Source organism: Schistocerca cancellata, chromosome 3 (genome assembly GCF_023864275.1).
Source record: "Schistocerca cancellata isolate TAMUIC-IGC-003103 chromosome 3, iqSchCanc2.1, whole genome shotgun sequence".
NCBI classification, from domain to species: Eukaryota; Metazoa; Arthropoda; class Insecta; order Orthoptera; family Acrididae; genus Schistocerca; species Schistocerca cancellata.
Genome location: NC_064628.1, coordinates 383,705,431 through 383,732,762, shown reverse-complemented (window position 1 = coordinate 383,732,762; position 27,332 = coordinate 383,705,431). Strand labels below are relative to the sequence as shown.

Here is a 27,332-nt window from a genome sequence, read left to right as displayed (position 1 = left end):
CGTGACTAGTACACGCCACAATAAAATTATGATTCAGACTAGGCATCTTTTTAGAATCATCACGGATGTTGGATTAACTCCGATTCAGTGTTGTCAAACTATGATTCTGTTATGTTTCGCTTCAACTTTTATTTACGAATTAAGGTTCGGTACGAAGATTATTTCAAAACCGTTTTGATACAGACTGCACGCCACGATATGAGTTACGAATATAAGCGATTTAATGCGGATTCTTAAACGTGATATCCAACTCTTCATCGAACGAAAACAAAGATAAGCAACATATACAAATCTTATTATATCTTCTACACGGAAAAACTCCGTAGCAACCTCGACATATGTCCTTGACCAAAGATAAATTAGAAAATCGGGGCATACGGGAAATTACTGCGAGCGCTGCCCCGCGCCATTTCATCTATGGTCGTCCATATTGACCTGAGAAGAAATAGTAGTCAATTGAAAGACATAAATAAAACGCACTAGCAATATGTGATAAGCTAGAATCAGAATTTGTATTTAATGAAAAAAGTATTTTCTAGTTGTTACTTACGGTTAATTTATCCGCAAGTATTATGTCATTTAAATATAAAATATATTTCCATTCCACATGGGTACAGCGCTTCAGTGTCGTAGTAAACGTGATAGTCGGATAGAGCGGCATGTGTCACGTTCCGGTTTACATTTATGTTTCTTGTTGAATGTAAGCAGTTTAAACATTTATAATATTCTGTGTGAATAACAGTGATTATATTAGGAAGACGTAACATATGGGTTAGTTTGAATTTGTACTGACTGCTGTTTTTCGCTGTAATACCGTTTGGCGCGGTTGAGTGTGTGTGTATAGTTCATAGTAACTGAACTTCAAATGGTGTCTGTAAATATAGCGAGTTATTTGTAAACAACTAGTGGAAGTTGTATAAGATCTATACATCGTTTTATGTACGATTCTTGTTTTATGTGTTTACATTAGATTTGTGGTATTGACAAACACTGTGAATTTGTGAAGTTAGTAGTCTTCGGTACATTTCTAAGCCATGTCTTCAATGTAATGAATAGTAATGTAAGCCATTCATTATTTCAGTTATGTGTTCGAAAATAGTATGCCTGCTTCTGGGGGAGATCCAGTGAGTACAGCACTTCGCTTGTCCTTAACAAGTGAACGCACTGGAGATCTTGAAAAGCGGTTAGTGGCGTCCTCAGCGAATGTCCTCCTGTCTCATATAGAATATGAGTCGTCTGGCACCTTTAAGTCTTCTATGTTGGATACTTTGAAGGGAAAATATACTGTGCTACGCACTGGTGGGCCCATTTCGAATGGCAGTACTTGTCTGAAATCCTGTAACAAAAAATGTGAGTAATGGAAGTGCAAACTAACCTTAGTATAGTATTTAAATCTTTCTAGTTGCTTACTATTGTTTTGTTCTTACAGTAAGCGACGAAATGAGGCCTGAGCCAGATGCTGTGCTTCCTACTCCAGAGAGAACTCTGTTCCCAGCGGAAAAAGTGCAGCTGGGATGGCGGGGGACTTTTCCAGTTGGAGCAGGGATGATAAATATGGGGAATACCTGCTACCTGAATTCCACATTGCAGGTAAGCTAGTGTAGATTTCCATATGTCTTTCACCATAGACAATCAGCTCGTTTTGTGCACTATTTTGTAAGGCATGTTGTCAGTATTTAATTTGTGTTTAGTAAATTTCCAAAAGAACATGTCACAGATCACTTGACCCCGTAATGTTAAAGATGAACTCAAATCTACTTGCACATTTTAAAAATTTACATTATAATAACACTCCAATGGAAGTGGAGTTTGTGTGTCATGCACTTTGCTGTCAGTGCTAGGAAAGGTGTCAACACAAATTTTATAGGAAAGTAGTCAGTAATGATGTTTTTTTTTTTATTCGTATTATTACTACTATTATTTTCTCTTTTATTAACTGACATTTTGCCTGTATTGAGGGGTTTCGTGTGACTGTACACGATCTTAGAGTAGTAAAGTTACATTGAGAAAAGGTGCATGATAAGTAAGCTTATTATGTAGGTCATGATGCAGACAGAAGCATTATTCCTACAGAGCTTTCTTTCCCCCCTCTGTCATAAATTACATATCAGTGAAGAGATCATTAGCTTATGCTGTATGATATGGCATTACTGCTTTATTCACTGTCACAAGTTCTCACCCTATGTCAACCTTGCCATACGCAGATATGGAGGAATATTTGGTGTGTCAGCTTGGATGAGTGACATAGGAAACGTGTCAAACACAGTAAACAATACAGCGATTATAACATGATATTGGCAGCTTTTTTTTCTTTTTCAGATGGGCAAGGCTACAGATCAGTCTCTCACCCCAAAGAGATTTTTTTAAATATCCCATTCATTGGCTTCACAAACTCACAACCAAACTATCACATTCCAACCCGTACCTTAAACTAACCTACAGATCAGACTTTCATATTCGTTGGCTTTTTCAACTAACAGTAGTACTATGAATGTGTGCACCAAAAAGTGATATGACAGGAGCCATTAACACTATGTCATTGGCCAAAGCCAACAACTCATATTGAACATTCCTCTTGACATGCCTTTTATTATGCTTTCAATCACTGGCAACATGACTCAGTACTACTTTCAGAAGAGGAACTAATGTACATAGTTCATTTTTTTAAGTATCTTATTCGGCTTGTAAATCACTGTAGGTTTACTCAGCTATAACTGTGCCAGTAAGTTTGGAAATTGTCATTTGAAATTACTGTTCCTTTGGTAGGTGGCTTTCTCAATCTCAACATCAGTGATCGATTGTGTAAACACTTTTCCGGATAAGCACTGTTTGTTATTGATATAGAATCCAGATTTGTGAAATCCTGATCATTGGCACTTGTTAGGAATACATTTGGTTTTGTTAGAGCACGAAATAGATCTTTCTCTCCCATCCACCCTCCCTATCTGCATAGTTTTACAACTGACAGTAAAGAGAAGACGACAGGTGTCACTTCAATGACAACAAATAAACTAGTGAGAAATGAGTGGAACACCATGACTAGGGCCAGTGCGTGTTTAGTTTTCAGATTCACCAATTTCTTTTTTCAGAAACTGACATCATTGGAACACGAACATATGATCTTCCTCAGCCACGGAAGAGAGTGTGTGCCTGTTCTATGTCAGCTTTTGAAAGCAAGTTGGTGAGTTTGAAACTGTTCAGTTTGTATTGCTAATAAAGTGAGTGGTGATTTCTCTGTTTTAGATTTCTCTGTTAAACATAGTCACAACTGTGTTAACTCTACACAAAGTTTTCATTATTTTTTTGTTATTGTAATAATAAAGTAGTGTTCTTTTGGCCAAAACTTCTGTATGTGGTGGGTATTATACTAAAATACTTGTCATTTCAGGCACTATTCCATGTTCCCGCTCTAGTCAACTGGTTGCAAAGTGATTCTGGTCATCTTGAAAAATGTTCCATAAGTAAGTTGTTTAAAGTTAATATTTACATAACCAGTTGGTCTATGTTTAGTAATTTTCTTAATTTCATTCTCATTGTAATAGCTAAGATTCTCTCATTTTCTACATTTCTTATTTGTATTAATAAAAATGGCAGTGTAGGATAGTGGAATATGAGTCATTTAAAACCTGTCGGTGTTGCTGCTGTAAGCATGTAGTGAAATGTGCTTAGTAAAATAAGTTTGTATCATAATTTTCTTTTCCTGGTACGTGTGATATGTTATATTTCTGACTGTTGAGCTAAGTACATAATCCATTCTTCTGCATGTTTCATAAAGTTCTATTGCTTGCAGCTAATTAACAAGCTGACTTAAGTTAATTTTTGAAGCACTGTGCATAAAATATGACATCATCCTGGCTGGATACACAGAAATATGTGAATATGTTGGATACATATTGCATGAAAACTTTGAGACATCACAATCATGTTAGGCACTTATCACGAAACACTTACCTTGACCTATCTATCTCCAGTTAAGAAGGGTTTTTTATGTATAACATTTAATATCATAATTAGAAGCACAATATGATTCACAATACCAGTCAATCTTTTAAGGAGTAATTTACTGCACATGACGTGAATGATAACGGGACCTGAAGATGAACATAGGGCATTTCACATCATAAGAGTACATTACTCTTGATCTATCACTTGATAAGTTGTAGTTTCACACCAACAGTGAATGACAGACTTCCCTCAATGTGTATAGGAATTTATTATACTCCACATCCAATGATTTTGGAGTATTTCTGAGGAAATAACAAATTTGTTTCATCTAATTATTGTTTTATTACCACCAGCAATAACATGTCATATACCCACATCAGCATATTTCTAGGAAGTACTGGTCATAATACAAGGATGCCATCATACTCTTAAATCAGGAGAAATTTTGTGGGTATAATTGAAACCACTGTGAAAACGTAGGTGTCCTGTTGTTACAGTCTTCAGTCCGGAGACTGGTTTGACACAACTCTCCATGCTACTCTATTCAGTGCAAGCTTTCTCATCTCAAAGTACTTACTGCAACCTAAATCCTTCTGAATCTGCTTAGTGTATTCATGTCATGGTCTCCCTCTAAGATTTTTACTCTCCACACTGCTTTCGTATACTGAATTGGTGATCCCTTGATGTCTCAGAACATGTCCTACCAACTGATCTCTTCCTCTAGTCAAGTTGTGCCACAAATTCCTCTTCTACCCAATTCTGTTCAGTACCTTCTCATTAGTTACGTGATCTGCCCCTCTAATCTTCAGCATTATTTTGTAGCACCACATTACGAAAGCTTCTATTCTCTTCTTGTCTAAAATATTTATCGTCCATGTTTCACTTTCATACATGGCTACACTCCATACAAATACTTTCAGAAAAGACTTCCTGACACTTATATCTATACTCAATATTAACACATTTCTCTTCTCCAGAAATGCTTTCCTTGCCACAGCCAGTCTATATTTTATATCCTTTCTACTTCGACCACCATCAGTTATTTCGCTCCCCAAATAGTAAAACTCATCTACTAAATTAATTGTCACATTTCCTAATCTAATCACCTGATTTAATTCGACTACATTCCAGTATCCTTGTTTTCTTTTTGTTGATGATCATCTCATATCCTCCTTTCAAGACATTGTCCATTCCATTCAACTGCTCTTCGAGGTCTTTTGTTGTCCCCAACAGAATTACAATGTCATCGGCGAACCTCAAAGTTTTTATTTCTTCTCCATGGATTTTAATTCCTACTCCAATTTTTTCTGTTGTTTCCTTTACTGCTTGCTCAATATATAGATTGAATAAAATCGTGGATAGGCTACAACCCTGTCCCATTCCCTTCCCAACCACTGCTTCCCTTTTATGCCCCTCGACTCATATAACTGCTATCTGGTTTTTGTACAAATAGTAAATAGCCTTTCGCTCTCTGTATTTGACCCTGCCACCTTCAGAATTTGAAAGAGAGTATTCCAATGAACATTATCAAAAGCTTTCTGTAAGTCTACAAATGCCAAAAATGTAGGTTTGCCTTGCCTTAATCTATCTTCTAAGATAAGTAATAGGGTCAGTATTGCCTCACTCGTTACAACATTTCTATGGAATCCAAACTGATCTTCCCCGAGGTCGGCTTCTACCTGTTTTACCATTCGTCTGTAAAGGACTTTGCAGTCATGACTTATTAAACTTACCCCGAGGTCGGCTTCTACCTGTTTTACCATTCGTCTGTAAAGGACTTTGCAGTCATGACTTATTAAACTTATAGTTCAGTAATTTTCACACCTGTCAATGTCTGCTTTCCTTGGGATTGGAATTATTATATTCCTCTTGAAGTTTGAGGTATTTCACAAGTCTCATAGATCTTGCTCACCAGGTGGTAGAGTCTTGTCAGGACTGGCTTTCCCAAGGCTATCAGTAGTTATAATGAAATGTTGGCTAGTCATGAGGCCTCACGCAGTATCATATCTCCCAATTCATCTTCATCTACGTCCTCTTCCATCTCCTTAATGTTTCCCTTAAGTACATCGCCCTTGTGTAGACCCTCTATATACTTTTTCCACCTTTGTGCTTCTTTGATTAGTACTGGTTTTCCATCTGTGCTCTTGATATTCAAACAAGTGGTTCTCTTTTCTCCAAAGGTTTCTTTCATTTTCCTGTAGGCAGTATCTATCTTACCTCTAGTGATATATGTCTCTACATCCTTACATTTATCCTCTAGCCATCCCTGCTTAGCCATTTTGCATTTCCTGTCAACCACATTTTTTAGACTTTTGTTTTCCTTTTTGTCTGCTTCAATTACTTCATTTGTATATTTTCTCCTTTCATCAATTAAATTCAATATCTCATCTGTTACCCAAGAATTTCTGCTAGTCGTCGTCTTTTTACCCACTTGATCCTCTGCTGCCTTCACTATTTCATCTCTCAAAGCTACCCATCCTTCATCTACTGAATTTCTTTCCCCGTTCTTGTCAAATGTTCCCTAATGCTCTGTCTGAAACTCTCTACAATCATTTTTTTTTTTTTCCAAATCCAGGTCCCATCTTCTTAAATTGCTGCCTTTTTGCAGTTTCTTCAGTTTTGATCAACAGTTCATAACCGGTTGCTTGTGGTCAGAATCCACATCTGCCCCTGGAAATGTCTTACAGTTTAAAATGTAGTTCCTAAATCTGTCTTACCATTACATAATCTATCTGAAACCTTCCAGTGTCTCCAGGCCTCTTCCACGTATACAACCTTCTTTCATGATTCTTAAACCCAGTGTTAGCTATGATTAAGTTATGCTCTGTGCAAAATTCTACCAGGGTGTCTTTAAGTATCGAAAATGTACCTTCTGGAACATGAGAAAAAAAGTCCACAGTAACTTTCCACACCATATGGCTCTTTCGGTATGTTAATGATGACTAGCTGATTCCTTTACCTCTGCATTTTTTCTCATCAGTCTCTTTCTTGCTGTCAAGTCCTTCGTAGTGGCTTCAGCAGGTCTACCTGCTCCAACCATTTGTGAACAATCATGATCAAAGCTATTATCATATTTGTTCCTGGCTGAATGTCTAAATTATTAATTATTCTTACTCCTACTTTCACACCACCATGAGAATATATTATTTCATCCAGTATTTTCAGAAGTATCTAGCTAACAAAGACAAGTTCTTGGTATTCAGTTCCATAGACACTTGTTGAAGCTTTTGTTAGAGTTGTGCATGCAGCCATGTAGACACTTATCAAGTAATTTGAAACATGCAAAATGGTTGTATACTGGCTTCATTGCTTCCATGATGATGGAAGGGAAGAAATGTGGGTATATTCTGTGCGTGTGACAGCACCATTTGCTTGCTTCATAAAGCGTTCCCTTTTCGGCACATTGTATGCTGCATGTTTTGGTTTGTAGGTATTTTAGGGTGTTACACTGACTGTTTTGCTCTGTTCTACATGCACTCCAGCATTTATTATTGTTGCTAACACATAATAGTAGTTAAATTGTTTATTCCACACTACATAAGACAGTCAGGTCATCTGACGCATTTATCACACATAGCTTTCTTCCTACGAAAGTCTTTACTTAGCTTACTTAACCCGGCTGCCATTTGCTTCTGTTAATGTCCTAAACACTCCAGCACTTGTTTTTGTAACATTGCCATATGATCAGTTATTAACTACATTTGTGTGGCCCATACAGTCTGCTAACATAGAAAGCTTGCAGTACCAGATAAATCTTCATGGTGTCCTTGGTAATTGCTGCAGCTGTCAATTTATTGCTATATTATTTTGATTTGTTATTACAGGGTGTATACGACCCGGGACAACCGGGAATTCCGGGAAAAACGCGGGAATTTTTTCATCCGGGAGAAAACCGGGAAAAACCCGGGAATTTTTCGGAATTCCGGGAATTTTTCATTGTTTTAGCTTTCAGTTACATTTTTGTAGTTTTGACTGCAGAATTGATTCTCTAGCAAAGAATGTGATTGTATCCTGCTACTGGAGAATGATACTGCAGCAATAAAATATAAACGAGAGGGAAAAAAATAAAACTGTAGTGGCAAAGTTAATGTGCATTTTACGACAACAAAACACCGTGCACGCACAAGCGTCTACAGATAGCAAAAATATGTTAAAGGCCGTAGGGCGCAGACTGTAATTCTTCGTAACAATAAACTGCTTGCTATGAGCATGACGTCACAACTGTTCACATTAGGTTCGTTTGACCAGTTGCCAGCGGTCTGTTGCGCATGCGCATTTGACTCGCGTATAAGCAGTACCTTCTCTCACTTCCCGCTTCTTGAAGTTTGGCTGTTAGCTGCATCGGTAGTAGCAGCAAGCAGCCAGATGCAAACGAGAAAAATTTTTCTCGCGCGCCCTAGCTGCCAGATTCGCGCTTGCTCAGAGTTGTCTGAGTTGTAGTGGGGAGGGGGTTAGTCTCCACGTGACCCGTGTTTACGTTAAGTGATTTCGCTGCTTCTCTTCGTGTACAGCTCCCACGTCAAATGAAAACAAAACGGATTTCTGTGGCTGGGAGCTATCAAGTGAATTAAAATGCATTCACATAATTACAGAGGGCAAAAATATATTATTAATTTCAGTTTCTGATTTTATTTTCTTTCCAAGTTAGTAGCAGTCAAGCATTAATCGCCTTGCGGAAGAATGAAGTTATTTTTGCAAGTTTGCTAAAGAAATTCCACTGAGGCAATCATTTTATTTGAAACAAAGTGTTTCATTTAACAATTTTGGGTACTTCCAACTGTTCGGTGAATTTCAAGTGCACGTTATCATCTTCTGCCATGTATGGCATTATGCCATAATAAAGAACCAAACATAAGATTGTAGAGTACTGGTACTCCAAGAAAATTTACATCCCAAAAACCACACTGAAAAGCTTAATATCAGATGGGACCTACTTCATTGTGAATCTGGAAAAAACCAATGTGCACTTCAAGCCGAATTATGCATTTTAGTATGATTCACGAAATTTTGATGCCATTTCGAGTATCCTCTGATGCCCTGTTTCTTTTATGGTGCAGTGTAAGCTCTCTTAGTGCTTTATACACACGAACATGCGGGCTTCCTACACCACTGCAGTTGCACACGCACTATAATTCGTTTTTGGCACTCTCTGGCAACTGGTAAATCGAACCTATAACTAACAGTATTGCGAACGGTAGTTAGAAAAGCGTTACTTTCAAAGTAAATTTCTTTTTACGCAAGATGAATTATGTTACGTGTGTGAAAGTGGGATGGATATCTAAATCACAGAGCGTTCGAAACTGAACAGTTTGAGGACCAGCCACTTCAAGAATTTCGAGCCGAGGCATTTATGTCACAATTTTAAATTTACTGGCACATTTGTGTGATGTATCTTAAAGTATATCACACCAAAAAAAGACCAATATTACACGTGAAAGCTTAGCTTTTCTTGTAGATATACGGTACTGTGTACATTAATGTAAACCGTTAACTTTTCCTCTTGTGTGTTCGCGCTATGTAACCAGTAATCTTGCTAGTGGCTGACTATAACACATGTCCATGGTCTGAATAGCTGCTGTCATCGGCTGGCGAGATCTCGTGGCTTGAGATATGACTCGCTTACAAAAGGACATCACAACCTCGGTTGCAACGCTCCGGAAACTAACAAGCTGTGTTTGGTGCAATTCGAATTTATACTTTCTTAATACAAAAATATGCAGCGTATATGTTGCTGCAAATCAAAAGTCTTTCCAAAACTTCTCTGCTTTTTTTTCCTTGTCCCTGTATACACCCTGTATTACATTTCTTCACTGTTGCTATTGTGAGCATCACAAGCAGAGAAATAAAAACTGAAGTCACACTCTGCAGATGTACACAATTATATCTTTAATCATGACAATAGAGATTAAAATTGCTTACAGATATGCTCTGTTACTGGTGATCCCCTTCTTGAAAACCTACGAAAACATTTTGGCCATTTGACTATCCAAACTTGAGGAAAATACATTTTTTCTCTTGTCGTACATTGTCGTTAAAGTAAAATAGGTGTGGCCTGTTTTTAATCTTTTATTCGATATGCTGTCAATAAGAAACAGTGCAAATGTTATCAAGTGCAATATATTTTTAAAACTGGAAAAATTTCTTATTGTCATATAATGAAGAAGAAAAGTTAATTTTTTTGCCCTGTTGATACCCAGATCCCTCTAACGATAAAAACAAGAAGAGGAAGTGATATTGTAACTGTGAAATTAAATATTTTGTTTTACTGTTAGTCATGTGCTAAATTATTTTATTTTGTTTAATTTTAGATGGCGGCATTCAAAGCGAATGCATTATTTGTGCCCTCAACAAAACAATGAAAGCGTCTCATAATAAAGGTGCCGGTATCATCAAACCTCTTCTGATATACAGTAAACTGAAAAGTAAGTAAAACAGATGTTCAGCACTTGCTTCATTTTGAATTAGTGTGTGCAAAAATGTTGATGAGTTGATCATGTCTTTCAAAACAAGACTCTGTGTGTGTGTGTGTGTGTGTGTGTGTGTGTGTGTGTGTGTGTGTGTTTGTTTACTCTGTGGCTAATAAAATTATTGTGTTCTGCAGCAATATGCAAGCATATGAATCAAGGTCAGCAAGAAGATGCGCATGAGTTTATGCGTTACCTCATTGAAAGTATGGAGAAGGCATACTTGCTTCGGTATAAGGTTTACAAGTAAGTATCTACATCCATTTAGCATCTGTGTTAGTTTAATGATGAGTTAAGAGTAGTATACAATATCATATACATGAGAGTATGGAAGATGCGCACCTCAATTTTCAGCAGATGTATAAACAAGAATCTGCACAAAAATGAAAAAGAAAAGAATATAAATTTGAGATTAATGCAGATCTCTGGAGAAAAAGGAGTTACGTGTTGCATTAATAGAATGATTCAGTTTTACAAGTCTAGCACATCTTTCCAGCAAAAAATAAGGCAATTTGATGACCATTTATAGTTACTCCCCTCACCCCAGCAGAATCTCTGCTGTCTGTCCCACACTCCCTGCCCTTTCTCATATTGTCCCCACTGCACTTCCATCATGTTTTCCCCTGGCTGCATTGGTTTCACAGCATTCCTCCACTATGAGTTGGCAGCCCTGCAGCCAGGCGGTCGCGCGTGTACGAAGCTCTCACTAAGTTAAGCGATTAATATTGAAATAAGAGCTAATTTAGTTAATATTACATTTTAGACTAGTGCATTTACTTCTTATCTAATCTATCTATTGAAGGTTTCGCTTTTCTAAACGTAATTACATTGAAAAGGAAGTATTTTGTAAAGGCCGGCAGTCACGAGTTTGTTTACATACTTAGGCGTAAATTTTGTATGAGCGTAGATATTTGTTGTTGACTAGACTTAGTGCTTCAGAGTTAAATTGATTTGTGTCTCTCATCATGAATTTGTATGGTTGATAAAACGTTTCTGAAGCAAGTTTATAAGTTTGTTTACATTAGTGTTTAGTTACGTATTAGTACAGGTTACAAAACTTGTGTTATTGAAGTTATTTTCTGCTTTTAGGTTACGTTTTACTATCAAACCATGTGTGACAAGTGTGGTGGTTGCCGTAGAAATTTGAAAGAGGGAGTGTTCTGTATAGGCTGTAGGTTGTGGTTTCATTGGGGCGAGTGCAACGGAGAGGAAACGAGGGTAGATAATGAGGTTCTTCCATGGCAGTGTAGGTTATGTAGAAAGGACAGAAAAATGCGGAACAGGAGGCAAAGATTTGTGCCCTTAAGGCTGAATTAGAAATCACAAATTTGGAGTTATGTAATCTAAGTGAAGAAAAGGACTCTGGACGCTGGGAAAAGGTAGCAAGCAAAGGGTGAAAAAGGGAAACAATTGATAAAACTTCTGAAATTCAGTTAGCAAATCACTTTGGGTTGCTATCTGAAGTAGTGGAGGAAGGGCCTCATTAAGATGTAGTTGAATGTAGGTTGAAACAGAATACTAGCTTAAAGAAAAAAGACGGGTCAGGATCAAACCAGAATAGGAAAAGAAAAATGCTGCTTATAGGTAGCAGTCATGGGAGGGGTGTGGGCCAACAGCTTCAGGAGAAATTAGGGACAGAGTACCAGGTCACAAGTTTTGTGAAACCAAGTGCTAGCCTTAGCCAGGTGACAAAAAAACTTAGGTCAGCTATGCAAGGACTTTCAGAAGGAAGATCAGGTAATTATAGTTGGGGGAACAGGAAACAGCCTGGCTATGAATCCAAGATGCAGTATTAGGAGTGATCTGGACAAAATAGGAGCAGAAACTGGGCACATGAATGTGGGGTTTGTGGAGGGCTTTCAGTGTCATGATCAGCCCTGGGTAAACACTGCTGTAAGGCGTGTTAACTGAACAGTATGCTCCAGACACCGGCAAAGTCTCACATGAGTGTTGTTCCAGTTGATGCTGTTGGTAGGTGGGGTTACACTACACATGGCCTGCACCTTGATAAGAAGGGGAAAGATAAGTTAGCTTCTCTATTAGCAGATACTGTAAGGGAGGCCACAGTCACACAAGTTATTTTCTGCTTTTAGGTTATGTTTTACTATCAAACCATGTGTGACAAGTATGGTGGTTGCTGTAGAAATTTGGGACCAGGCGGACAGGTTTTGTTAGGTTAAAGCCAAATTCCAGACAACAACCACCAAGGAAAGTAGAAGAAAAGAAATTGCATCCACAGCAAATGGGATAAAGCTAAGAGTGGTATCAACTTACTTCACCAAAATATCAAGGGAATGAAAAATAAAGTAGAGCTGATAATATATTTAGATGATCTCAAAAATAAAAATGAGATTGATATACTTTGTCTATCTGAGCACCATGAAACTGTGGGGATGGAAAATGCCAGTATAAATGGGTATAATTTAGCATCTTACACTTGTCGATCTAGTATGGATAAAGGAGGAGTTGCCATTTTCATAAAATAAGGGTATAAATACAGAACTGTTAAAGTAAGCAAATTTTGTGTTGATAAACACTTTGAGGTTTGTGCATGTGAACTTCAGCTAGATAATGTAGTGTTGATATTAGCAACAGTTATTAATCTGTGGTGATTTTATTGTTAACTTTCTAAGCAGTTCTGATAGGAAAAGTGAACTAAAAGTGTTGTTAACAACATATAACGTAGAATCAGTGATCAATTTCCCTACATGTACAGCTCAGGACAGTAGTACTCTAATAGATAATGTATTTGTACAGCAAGAGGATGTAGAACAAACACACACTTTCCCTGTGGTAAATGGATTATCCGACCATGATGCACAACTGATTAACTTACAAAACCTAACAGGGTGTACATTTCAGAAACCATCAAGTAAAGTGTGAGGGTGCTCAATCCGGTATCTATAGATAGTTTAGGAAATGTAAACTGGGAAGATGTATATAATGAGCCAAATTCTAATGATAAAGGCAGCATATTTCGTGATAAATTTATATCCCTTTTTGTACATTGTTATCCGAAGACAATTGCTAAATGTAACACCACAAACTTTTCAAAGAAACCTTGGATTACTACAGGTATTGAAGTGTCTTTAGAAAGAAAAAGAAAACTATATGAGACAGCAAGAACTAGTAAAGATCCAGAAGTAGTTTTACACTATAAAAATTATTGTAAAATACTGAGAAAAGTTGTAAGGAAATCAAGAAATATGTATGTTAGAGAAGAAATTAACAACTCAGCAATAAAATCAAATCGATGTGGAATGTTGTTAGAAGGGAGACAGGAAAAGTAACCACTGGGGTAGATAGTATTACTGTTAAAGAGAATGAGACCATCTTAACCAACAGTACACAGGTAGCCAATGTATTTAACAATCACTTCTTAAGTGTAGGAGGAAAAATTTGTGAGAACAGTTCAAGAAAAAGCCAGGCAGTACATGGAATTTAGTCAGACTAAGTTTCATCTAACAACCGCTTGTGAAATAAGGAAAATTATTAAATCTTTGAAAAATAAATGTTCTGTTGGAGTAGATAACATCTCTAACAAGTTATTGAAACAATGTGGAGCAATTACAGCTGATGTTTTGAGTCACATATGCAATGCATCACTGGCTCAGGGTATTTTTCCAGACAGGTTAAGATATGCCATTGTCTGGCCTCTCTACAAAAAGGGGGAAACCACAGATGTCAATAATTACTGGCCAATATTCTTCCTTACAGCATTTTCAAAAATCTTTGAGAAAGTAATGTACTCAAGAGTAGTTAGCCATCTCAACAGTAATGGGATACTTAGTAAATCACAGTTTGGATTTCAGAAATGCTGTTCCACTGAGACAACAATATACAATTTCACTGTCCACATAATAGAGTGTTTAAATAGTAAAATGTCACCAGTAGGAATATTCTGTGACTTATCCAAAGCATTTGATTGTGTGAACCATGACATTATATTAGAGAAATTACAATTCTATGGTATAAATGGAACAGCATATGAGTGGTTTAAGTCATATCTACTGTACAGGAAGCAAAAGGTCTCTTTATATGCTTCAAGTGATTCAAAGGAGTTTACCACTTCATCTAACGGGGGTGAAATTACATTAGGTGCTCCACAAGGTTCGATCATGGGTCCCCTCCTGTTCTTGATATATGTGAATGATCTCCCTTCTTATGTGAAACAAGATGCTGAACTGACACTGTTTGCTGATGATACAAGCATAATTATTAATCCAGTAAAAGAAAGTCTGATAGAAAATTATGCAAATAAGATCTTTGGAAAAAATTATTAATTGGTTTTCTGCCAATGGGCTTGCTCTGAACTTTGAAAAAACACAGTACATCCAATTTTCTGCTGCAAAAAGTAAATTCCTTCAATAAACATATAACACATCAAAAGAAGTCAGTAGCCAGGATAGAGCATACTAAGTTTTTTGGTGAACATATTTTGGATCTCCTAAAGCGACTAGGTTCAGCAACTTTTGCAGTCAGAATAATTGCCAATTTTGAGGATGTGGAAATTAGTAAGCTAACATACTTTGCATACTTCCACTCTTTGATGTCATACGGAATAATGTTCTGGGGCAACTCAACACTTAGGCAAAAGGTATTCACTGCTCAAATGAAAGTAGTTAGAATAATGTGTGGGGTTCATGGCATCTGTTTAAAAGGTTAGGAATTCTTACAACTGCTTCACAGTACATTTACTCAGTAATGAAATTTTTTCTCAACAACATGGACCAGTTTAAAATCAAAAGCGACATTCATGATTACAATACCAGAAAAAAGAAAGGCCTACACTATCCTTTACTTAACCTATCTTTGGCACAGAAAGGGGTAAAATATGCTGCTATAGAACTTTTTGATAAATTACCAGATGAAATAAAATGTCTGACAGACAGCAGTAATAGTCTCAAAAACAAATTGAAATCATACCTCCATGACAACTCCTTCTATACCATAGATATAATATGTGCATTTTGTGCCATTTAAGGGAATGGGATCCTGTGTGCATTTCTTGTGCATTTGACACGTTCCACATGATAATGGTTTTTCCGTGCTGTTGATCAATGGAACACGTAACTAACTATGAACCATTACCACTTCCATAGCCTGTGAGACATGATCTTACCTCCATATGTGCATCAAGATTGAGATTTTGTAGGTCATACTTCATTCCAGATAAATTACAGAGTAAATTTACTAATAATGATGCACATTCTTTACCAAGAGTAATGTGTTGTATGTACAAAATTGATTAGTATAATAATGCCTTGTCATTACATTTGAGACAATCTTAAATATCTCGAGTAATTTTTTCTGCAATCTACTTTGTGCGCATTGCTGACAATACATCCTGTGCGTATAATAATTGCTCCAGTAAGATTGAAGAACTTGCAGTTTATGATATGGTGATTCATATTACCTTTCCTTTCTAAGGAATGTGTGTTGTTTCAGGTTGGACAACTACAGCAAAGAAACAACTCCATTGAATCAAATATTTGGTGGCTACATTCGATCAGAAGGTAAAACTTCTTTATATTATATATCCTGTATTTACATTATTTGTACAGAAATGAAAACATAGGAAACTGATATTATTAGAATGATTGAGTGAAAAGTTATTCTGAGGCAAAGAGCAAAGCAGACAGAAAGCAAACTCCTAATCTGTTTAGTTCCAGTTACATAGATGAATTTCCATTCTGGGCTAAACACGACAGGAACATTTGAAAACCTTGTGCTTTATTAGTGCTCGTATAAACTTTGTTCTCTGCTGTTTACGTACAGGAAAATAATGCAAGGAAAATTTTAAATAAAAAATAATAATTGTGAGTAAGAAAGTAATAAGCTTTATGATGCTTTAATTTCGTATGTATGTAAATGTATCATTAAAATGAACTTCAAATGAAACATAGATAATTTTATGACACTTTACCATTTGCTGTAGAGACAATGTACATTGTCAGATTCTCAGAGACAGTAGCTTTTGGGATGCTGTGGAAATGAGGTTATGACAAGGCGAAATACTTAACACCTAACTGATTATAATTCCTTCTCATTCTGAGGATAAACTTCTGATTAAGTTAGCTGTCATATGGATGTTACTACCTCTTTCTCGGTTTACATGATTTTCACCTTTCAAGGATATCAAGAAGGCATATATTACCAACATAGATATGCTGTAGATCTATTTAAACATCATATGTTTGCATATTAATGAAATTTTTGTAGTTCATAAATCTCCACTGTAGGAATTTAGTTATTCTGCAAAGAGCGATCTGGCGAAAGTAGATAACTGTTTGTCCAGGAGGTATAGGAGAAAGTAGGTAATGGCACATGGGTTGTAGTTGTATTCCTCGACTTAAGTTTATCTGTATATTTCAACAGAAAGCATTCATTACTTCCACACTGTCTTTAAGTGAACAAAGTATGAACTTAAGAAATATCAGACCAGCTTTGTGATTGGATTGAAGACTTACAAGCAAATAGAGGTTAGCACATTGTTTTTAATTGGATGAAATTATGAGATGGAAATGTTGGTTTTGTTTTAACCAAAGAAACTGTTGTAGGACAGTATTGTTAACGACAGATATTAATGACCTTGCAGGTAATGATGCAGCTCTTTGATGCTGTTGTGTATTGGGAAGTTGCAGCTCCATATAATTAGTGAAATGCCAGAAGATCTGCGGAGCATCAACACTTGTGAATGAAATTTAATTGCAAAGTCTCTGTAAATCTGTGTAATACATCCCTCATTACTAGCCAGAAAGAGTTCCCAAACCACACACACACACACACACACACACACACACACACACACACGAGTTATAAGTATCCAATGCCAGTCAGTAACTGTAAACAGTAACAGTCTCAATCACTAAATAACCAATGTTTCTTTTTAAATTTTTTTTATTTTAAATATCCACAGCCAAAATTTTGTTGAAGGATATAATCATCTTCCATGTTAACTATATTTTATGGTTGTTACATACTTAGGTTTTCACTGTTGGTTGGCTTTAACCCAGACTGAAGTGGACATAAGAAATATGCTAAGCACCACAGTGATGTGCTTTTTTTCCTTGGGCCATGTTAGTGTAAAAATAAAACCCAGTATCATCACAAAATGAGAGCAAAATTTCATGCTCACCAGTAACTAAAGAGAAAAAATATTGCTGGTAACACATGATGGATTATATAAACCAGCTGAATCACTGAATAGCTATTTCATTTCTTGGGATCGCTTGTTTTATGATTAATATTAAATTGCAATAAAAGTTCTATTCAACGTGGACAGCTTAACTGTTGTTTTAATACTATACAGTATTTGTGTTTAGTAGTTCTTATGCATATTACTAGTTTTTGTTGTATTATAAATAAATGACAAACTGAACCTTCGTAATATATATCTGTGTCTTTACAGTGACATGCTTGCAGTGCCGTGCAGTTTCCACAACATTCCAGCACTTTCAGGACCTCCTCCTGGATATACGGAGGGCCAGTACATTGGAGGATGCTCTCTCTGCATATTTTACACACGAGAGGCTGGAGGGTGATGATGCTTATAGATGTGAAAGATGTCATCGGAAGGTACCTGCAAACAAGAAATTTTCTCTTGAGAAACCTCCAATGGTCCTCTGCATACAACTTAAAAGGTAAATACATCTATTATCTGCCGTTTTGTTGTTACTTCAACAAAACTGCAATGAAATGATTGTGTGATATGTATGTGGTCATGATAAGTCTTAAAAATCAGCGACCTCTACTTTTCTGATAATGTTGGAAGTTTTGTTACCCAAAGGTAAACACTAATTTGGGCCTTAAAAGAAAATGTTCAGTATTAAAACTGTTCAGATGTGTTCTTAGATTTTGCCGTTTAGTGGGACTACTTTTTTTGCCTTTTTTCTGAAGTATCGGCATTAGTAATTAGTTAAACATTATAATAAACTGTGGGGATATAGAAGTGCTTAAATTGTATCACATTGTATATCATTGTAAGAGGATCTCCGATGTAGGAAAAGATAGATTGCTACTTAACATAAAGATGACATGTTAAGTTGCAGACAGTTATAGTTAAGACACTTACACATAAGCTTTTGGCTGCAGCCTTTGCCAGAAAAGGAAAGCGAAATGTATACCATTCATTCATACAAGCATGCATGCCTCACGTACATGTAACCGCAATATACGGCAGCTCAGACCAGAATGTTTCCGTCACATGGAATGGGAGTGGCAGTCTGGGTGGGGGAGTGCTCTCCGGCGGACAGACAGAGACTAAACTGCCAGCAGGCACTGCTTCGGGAGATTGAGGGGCAGGGTGGTGGTGGTTGGGTTGGGGGGGAGGGGGACATGGGCGGTTACTTTGACAGAGGGCGATACACAACGAGGGTGGAAGACAAGACTGAGGAGGAGGTGATCGGGCAGAAGGAGTAGAAACTGTTGGTTGGAAGATGTGGGGACAGTATGTTACCTTAGGATGAGGCTGGGATAATTATGGGAGCAGAGAATGCGTTGTAAGGATAGCTCCCATTTGGGTACTTCAGAAAAGGTGGTGGCTAAGGTGAGGATGCAAATTACTCATGTAGTGAAGCAGCCATTGAAATAAAATATGATATGTGTAGCTGGATGTTGTGCCGCTAGGTGGTCTGTTTTGTTTTTGGCCAAAGTTTAGCGGTTGCTGTTCTTCCTAGTGGACAGCTGGTTAGTAGATATACCAATATAAAAAATCTGTTCAATGATTGCAGCAGAGCTGACATGTGACCTTACTGATTTCAGGGGTGGCCCGGCCTCTGATAGGGTAGGATAAACATATGACAAGTCTGGAAGTGTGGAGTGGATGGATTGGGCAGGTCTTGCTCTTTGATCTTCCACAGGGCTCTGATCCTTGTGGCAAGGGGTTGGGACTGGGAGTGGCATGGGGATGGGCTAAAATGTTGTGGAGGTTGGGTAGGCAACAGAACATCACTTTGGGAGGGTTGGGAAGGATCTTGGGTAGGATGTCCATAATTTCAGGGCATGATGATAGATAATCAAAGCCCTGCTGAAGGATGTGGCTCTCCTTTGTGGTTGGCTCTTGGGGGTATTGGTAGGATTGTTTGTGTGATGGGAAATGGCACGAGAGATCTGTTTGCAGGTTTGTCTGGAGTAGCACTTGTCTGTGAAGGCCTTGGTGAGACCCTTAGCATACTAGGCAAGGCAGTTCTTGTCACAGCAGATATGCCGTTCAGTGTGGCAAAGAACAAAGTAGGCCACTCTGTGGCACAACATGTAGCTGAACATAACATGCTTGATTTTAATGACTGCCTCACTACCCAAGCCATCTTGATGGTCACCTCCACTGCCATTTTTTCCGAACTGTCCAGATGGGAGTTATCCTTAAAACACATTCTCCACCCTTGTAACTATCCTAGCCTCAACCTACAGTAGTGTACTGTCCCTACACTCTCCACCCAAAACTTTCCACCCCTCTGTCCTATCACTCTCCTCCCCTTTCTTGTCTCCCATCATCTTTGTGTGCCACCTTCTGCCAATATGGCCTCCCATCTTTCCCTCTTCCTCTCCTTTTTTCCCCATCTTCCTGCCCCACAACTTCCTGATGCTGTACTTGTTGGGAGTCTAGTCACTGCACACTCCACCAGACAGCATTCCTCTCCCCCTTCCTGTACACTGCTGTCCCTTCCTCTTCCTCACACCGTCCATATTGCTGCTCCTATTCCACGTGACAGTCTGGTCCAAGCTGCTAGAGCTGGTGGTCATGTGTGCTTGCTTGTGTGAATGAATGGTGTGTGTTTCTCTTTTTCTGAGGAAGGCTATGGCTGGAAGCTTATGTGTAAGTGCCTTTTAATTGTGCCTTTCATCTTTATGGTAAGTACAATCTATCTTTTTCCTACATTGCTGATATTCCAACGTGGAATTTCCATAGTAAGATCTCAGTATTAACTAAACATTTTACATATGATTTCTCTCTTGGTAACAGATTTACAATTGTGTTTACATGTAAAATAAAGCAGGCTGTATTCCTTAAAATTAAGCTCACTTTTTATGTATGTAATGTGAATTTTCTAATACCGAACATATGTGTATCAAGTTGAATTTTTGTTGCTCTCTTGTAGGTTCAGCATGTTGGGTGCTAAATTGAATAAGCATGTTGAATTTCCTCAGCGGTTGGATCTCACCAGGTACCTCTGTCCGCAGTCACAGTATCGTGGAGGACAGCCTTTGACTTACAGATTGACATCACTTGTTCTCCACATGGGCTCATCTGTAAACTGTGGTCACTACACAGCTGTTGCCCAGACATCCACTGGTCACTGGTATCAATTTGATGACAGCTCAGTAAGTGAAACAGTTGCACTGACATTTGTAATGAATAGAATAATCCCCTATCAGTCAGTAACCAACTACATGTAGAACAGACTTAAGTTTACAAGTGGGTAATAGGTAAACACATGTAGACACTAATAAATTGTCCCTGTCTGGTCATCTTTGTCCCTTTACTTTACTAATTCCTTTTATTGTATTTTTCAACCTCAGCTCACACAAATAGTAGCTGGTAACTGATTCTGGTTTCCTGGAAAATTGTCATATCTGTTTAAAGAGAGAGGAAAATACAGTAAAATACTAGGTAACTAAATTAGAAAACCAAACTAACTGCCATACACTACTACTGAACTTTAATATGTTACCCATTGTTCCCAAGAAGATGCAGCTGATTGTGATATTATTTGTATTACCTGAGGGTGAAAAATACAATTGAATTTCTTATTGTGGATGGTTACTGTATTCCCCAAAGGCAACATGCGTAGTCTGTGTAAATATTTGTGAGCCGTTTCTCTGAAAATACACTCCTGGAAATGGAAAAAAGAACACATTGCCACCGGTGTGTCAGACCCACCATACTTGCTCCGGACACTGCGAGAGGGCTGTACAAGCAATGATCACACACACGGCACAGCGGACACACCAGGAACCGCGGTGTTGGCCGTCGAATGGCGCTAGCTGCGCAGCATTTGTGCACCGCCGCCGTCAGTGTCAGCCAGTTTTCCGTGGCATACGGAGCTCCATCGCAGTCTTTAACACTGGTAGCATGCCGCGACAGCATGGACGTGAACCGTATGTGCAGTTGACGGACTTTGAGCGAGGGCGTATAGTGGGCATGCGGGAGGCCGGGTGGACGTACCGCCGAATTGCTCAACACGTGGGGCATGAGGTCTCCACAGTACATCGATGTTGTCGCCAGTGGTCGGCGGAAGGTGCACGTGCCCGTCGACCTGGGACCGGACCGCGGCGACGCACGGATGCACGCTAAGACCGTAGGATCCTACGCAGTGCCGTAGGGGACCGCATCGCCACTTACCAGCAAATTAGGGACACTGTTGCTCCTGGGGTATCGGCGAGGACCATTCGCAACCATCTCCATGAAGCTGGGCTACGGTCCCGCACACCGTTAGGCCGTCTTCCGCTCACGCCCCAACATCGTGCAGTCCGCCTCCAGTGGTGTCGCGACAGGCGTGAATGGAGGGACGAATGGAGACGTGTCGTCTTCAGCGATGAGAGTCGCTTCTGCCTTGGTGCCAATGATGGTCGTATGCGTGTTTGGCGCCGTGCAGGTGAGCGCCACAATCAGGACTGCATACGACCGAGGCACACAGGGCCAACACCCGGCATCATGGTATGGGGAGCGATCTCCTACACTGGCCGTACACCTGTGGTGATCGTCGAGGGGACACTGAATAGTTCACGGTACATCCAAACCGTCATCGAACCCATCGCTCTACCATTCCTAGACCGGCAAGGGAACTTGCTGTTCCAACAGGACAATGCACGTCCGCATGTATCCCGTGCCACCCAACGTGCTCTAGAAGGTGTAAGTCAACTACCCTGGCCAGCAAGATTTCCGGATCTGTCCCCCATTGAGCATGTTTGGGACTGGATGAAGCGTCGTCTCACGCGGTCTGCACGTCCAGCACGAACGCTGGTCCAACTGAGGCGCCAGGTGGAAATGGCATGGCAAGCCGTTCCACAGGACTACATCCAGCATCTCTACAATCGTCTCCATGGTAGAATAGCAGCCTGCATTGCTGCGAAAGGTGGATATACACTGTACTAGTGCCGACATTGTGCATGCTCTGTTGCCTGTGTCTATGTGCCTGTGGTTCTGTCAGTGTGATCATGTGATTTATCTGACCCCAGGAATGTGTCAATAAAGTTTCCCCTTCCTGGGACAATGAATTCACGGTGTTCTTATTTCAATTTCCAGGAGTGTATTTTAGGAGTAAAGAGGACCACTCACCAAATAGCAGAAGTATTGGCAGTTATTTTTCATTCTGCCTGAACTTTCCTACAGATATAGTATGAGTCTGCAAAACTGTGGCCTAGTATTTTAGATATGTACGATGATCCTAAGCTGATTTTGTGATGATGCACTATGGCTATATTGGGACAGGTTATAAAACATGTATGCCTTGTCATATTTTAAGTGCATGTTTTCACATCCATGAAACTAGTAATTTTTCATTATGACATATTTTATTGTTTTAAGATGTATTCTGTTCTCTAGTTTTATTTCATTTCTCCTGTTTTGCCATCATTGGCGGAAATAAAAGAAATTCATTCTCCACTTCCTGGATCACTGTTTTAATCTGCAGCCATATATATGGGTGGTTATAATTAAACTTTCCCTATTTAACACATTATAACACGAACCTAATTACCATATGAGTACCAAACTTGGTAGCATTAATGTCCAGAGTATGGGGTGCATGATTTCCATGCATCACAGCGCCACTGTCCAGCTCCCATCGTGGCCACCAGGTGCTGTGATCAGTCATCGTGAGCCATAGGCTCTCACACGTGACAGTTGCAGTGCACTTCTTGACGTGTCAACATGAGCTTGGACTAAAGGAGCAGGGCATTATTGGTGAAGCTCTATTATCAAAAACAGTAATGCTGCAGCTGCACTTAGAGAATATTGCCGGCTGAAAGTATTATGGAAGTGTCGTCTTTCTCCACCTGTTGTGCGGATCATGATGATGAAGAAGAAGTAGTTTGAATCAACTGGAGAACTGGGTGTTGCTATGGGAAGAGTCTGACAACCAGTTGCACCACAGGCGCACTATTCCTAATCGTCAGGCAGTGCTCATGCTGTGTCACGACAGTTGAACATCCCATGGTCCACTGTACAGAAGGTGCTTTGTGCCATTCTCAAATGGTATCTGTACAAGATCTGTATCGTACAGCAGCTTGCATCACAGGATGCACAGTGATGTGCTGACTTCACTCGCAAGGATTGAAGTTGATGAGGGCTGGACCATTCAATGGACAAACCGACCTCATTTTTCTCTGACGGGTGAGGCGAACGCACAAAATTGCCGAGTTGGGGTATCTTCACCTCCGGTCACTGTGCATGAAGTTCCTCTGTGTGGTGAATGTGTCACTGTATGGTGTGGCTTAAAGGCTATGTTCATCATTGATCCATTCTGTTTCGAACAGGCTGGCACTGGAGGACCAAAGACGTGCAGTGTGACTGGCCAGCGTTACTGATATATGCTTTGCCAGCAGGTGATACCCACTCTACAGGAGAGAGACAGCAGTTTTCTTGCAAGATGGGGCCCCACCGCACATCGCTCATAAAGTTGACTTGCTTCTCCAAAACGCATTTGGGAACGATCGAATCGTCAGTCGATAGTTTCCAAATGATTGGCTGTCACGATAACCCGATCTCAGTCTCTATGATTTCTGGTTGTGGGGCAACCTGAAGGGCAGAGTTTACTAGGGGAACATTCACACATGCTGATCTGAAGCGTAGCTTATCAAGAGAGGTAGCCAAGCATACCTATGGACATGCATCGTTCTGCTGTGTTGCGTTTCAGACTCTTCTGAACATTGATGGGCATCATATGAGTTCCATTTGTAGCAATAATGGTACTGTAGCAGCACATTAAAAGTGTTTCAATTGAATTGATTCCACAGTATTTCTTGACATTAATGCTACCAGGTTTAGGACTCGTACGGTAGTTAGTTTTCATGTTATAACGTGTTAAAAGGGAAAGCTTAATTACAACCACCCTGTATATCAACTGTCATTCATATGAAATTACAAAATGAATCTTGGTCTTAAAATCAGTTTGATGAAGTACGTTACTTCAGAGTGATGGCAGTCAGTGCAACATCGAGAATATGGATACTATGCATACCCAAACTGACATTAGGCTCTATAACTGCATTCCATTTAAAACTGAAAAAGGTATGAGCATTCAGTTGAGTTAACAAATAACTTTTACTAGTACGTGCGTCAGATAATTGTACAGCATTATTCGACAATTGCAGAATCTATTTCGTGATTGCCTCTGCTTTTGTTTGACAAGCATTAGACAAGCATTAACAGATTTAACACAGCTATTTTATGCACATCCATTTTTGTAAAGAAACTGTGCAATTTATGCACCATGTGCCCCAGACTGCTACTGGAGAATGCTGAGGAGCATGTTCTGTGCGATGAAGCAGGTTGATGCAGAGCGTGCAGCAACCATGATGCATGTGCTTCATGATGAGAAACATATACCTTGTGAGAATGACTTCAATCTCTAAAGTTAAATGCCAGTATGATGGTCCCTTTAAAAAGGATCCTAGCAATTTTCCTCCCCATACTTGCCTACCACAGTACATGCTGTATATTTAACTCGGTGTTGGTTGGATGTTGCACCACAATATTCCTTCCTTAACCCTTTCCCTAATTCTTTCCAAATATTTATTTGCTTTTATGATATCAATTGAAGCTTTTTGATTCAGTTTGTGTATGTGAGTAAGGTGTGATAATAAACTTGTGTAAGAAATGGCAAAGTCCGCTTTTGGAAGATAGAAGGAAGAGAACCATCTTGATGAATAAAATTCTTCTGGGTTTTGTACTGCGTCATTGTGTAAAATTCAATAATTATAAACTGTAAAACCAATGTTCCATCCGAATTACAGTGGTCTTATTCTGTAATTGTATTAAACAGATAATTTTATCAGTAATGCAGCGTCTGAACTATTTAGATTGGAGCTGGAAAACTGAAATTATTACATATGTTTAACTGCTCCACTTCATACAACAGAAATGGTGCTTAGAAAAGTTATTTTCTTGGTCGGTACTTTTAGTTACTGTACTGTTAAGAATATGTGTAGAGTCCTTAATCTGGCCCTGTCAAAGAAATCAAAAAATGACTAAAAAATACTTTAAAGTTGATTATTAGATGTACACAATTTTTATTATGATTATTAATGACATTATTTTTATTTATTTCAGGTAAGACCTATATCGCTAAATTCAGTTCTTGATATGAATGCATACATAATCATCTATGAAATGGATAAATCTGAAGCAAATATACCTCAGACACAGCCTGCAGTGTCTACAAAACCTGCAACAGTTACTTCTGTGACATCACAAAACACTCTTACAAATGGAAGTACAGGTCAGTAGATAAGCTCTGTATTTGTACACTGTGCAATCAACTGCTTTGAGAAGTCACATAATCTGTTCTCATTGCTGCATTACATTATTAAAACTGTAAAAATATAAACACAGTTTATAAATTGATAAGTTTGACCTTGAAAGTGCAATGAACAAAATAAAACGTTTTCATGTAATAGCAACTTAAACTATTACATGAATCTGGTTTCAATAATGACAAGTTCTATGTAGCCATTTCTGAGTTTGTCACCGATCACATTGAATGTAAGGGATTTCACAGTCAACTGAACTGTTCTTATAAATATTACACACATTTTTTAACTAAGAAGCTTATATTTCTTTTACAGTTTGAGAAATTATAAATTTTAAGCATTTGGCTGTCCATACAGTTTGTCAGCAATCTCAGTGGTCAGAAAACATTGCACATATTAATTCAATTTTTTAAAAAGTGGCTGCTTTATAAATGTGGCAATAAAACTTCTCCCCTTGAGGAATGTTAATGTGTGACACCATCGAAAATTAATCTATAACAACTTCCACCAGGGATAAGTGCAGATTTTTTGACTCTGCACCTTTTCTTGTTTAATAGATTATTGGCTGTGTATTTTTCATTATACTATGTCATAAATTATGAAAACTGATCAAATTACACTCTGCCAGTGTGAAACAACAAAAGCTAAAATGGCATAAGAAAATAGTATACATTTCATTATACAGGGTGTTCAAAAAGTCTCTCCGCACTGCCATATGATTGTTTGCCGCATGTGCCGTATGCCGCAGTGAATATACCAAAATGAAACTCTTTGCAGTATCATTGTGCGTTTATTGTTTCATTGAAAAATATGGGACCCACAATCCAACATCTAGAAATTGCAATTCAAACTCCTATTTTCACAGAATGAAGTTGTTCCTCATGAACACAAAATGGATGTGCAGTACTCCACATACGTGAATTTTGCGAGTTCATGTACCCAGATAAATGAAACCATGCCTCATCAGGGAAAAAGTTTCATTAAGAATATCCCTTCCATTTTGTTGAACGAAATTTTTGAATGATTGACAATAATGCAATTTCTTGCCATGATCAGTATTTTTCAGTTCGTGCACAACTGTCACTTTGTATGGGAAAAGTTCTTCTAATTTTTTCCTTACAGCTGTGTGACACTAACATCTATTTCCTGGGCAAGTTTTCTTACTGACTTGGTCGGACTCGTGGGCATTTTATCGGAAATATCGCATAGTTTATCCTCAGACAAAACTCTAGGATGACCGATGACCACTGCTCGGTGCATCTGTCACTGAACCTGTACTTCGAAATTTGTTAATCAAATCTTGCACTGTATCGCAATGTGGGAATGCTGCCTTCGGCAAAACTGAATTAAATGTTTGACGAACTGAAACTGTGTATTTACTGCCAGCTTTGAACACTTGTTCGACTAAACCACAGGTTCTTCAATGGTTAGCATTTTAACACAGACAAA

General features: G+C 38.6%; 1 protein-coding gene across 2 annotated transcripts in view; it reads left to right on the top strand.

Moving 5' to 3' along the window:
* Window positions 1-433: 433 nt before the first annotated feature.
* LOC126175087 (ubiquitin carboxyl-terminal hydrolase 36) overlaps window positions 434-27,332 on the top strand; it is a 48,494-nt gene continuing 21,595 nt past the window's right edge. The window contains exons 1-10 of one of the 2 annotated variants that reach the window (XM_049921630.1): window positions 434-700; window positions 1,082-1,350; window positions 1,430-1,590; window positions 3,389-3,461; window positions 10,254-10,367; window positions 10,547-10,655; window positions 15,858-15,925; window positions 17,821-18,052; window positions 20,510-20,732; window positions 25,684-25,852. In XM_049921630.1, coding sequence (XP_049777587.1) covers window positions 1,101-1,350; window positions 1,430-1,590; window positions 3,389-3,461; window positions 10,254-10,367; window positions 10,547-10,655; window positions 15,858-15,925; window positions 17,821-18,052; window positions 20,510-20,732; window positions 25,684-25,852 — 1,399 coding nt within the window. In that variant the 5' untranslated portion in view covers window positions 434-700; window positions 1,082-1,100. Of the gene's footprint in view, window positions 772-1,081; window positions 1,351-1,429; window positions 1,591-3,388; window positions 3,462-10,253; window positions 10,368-10,546; window positions 10,656-15,857; window positions 15,926-17,820; window positions 18,053-20,509; window positions 20,733-25,683; window positions 25,853-27,332 lie in introns of both variants that reach the window. The other variant, XM_049921631.1, reaches the window with a different exon arrangement.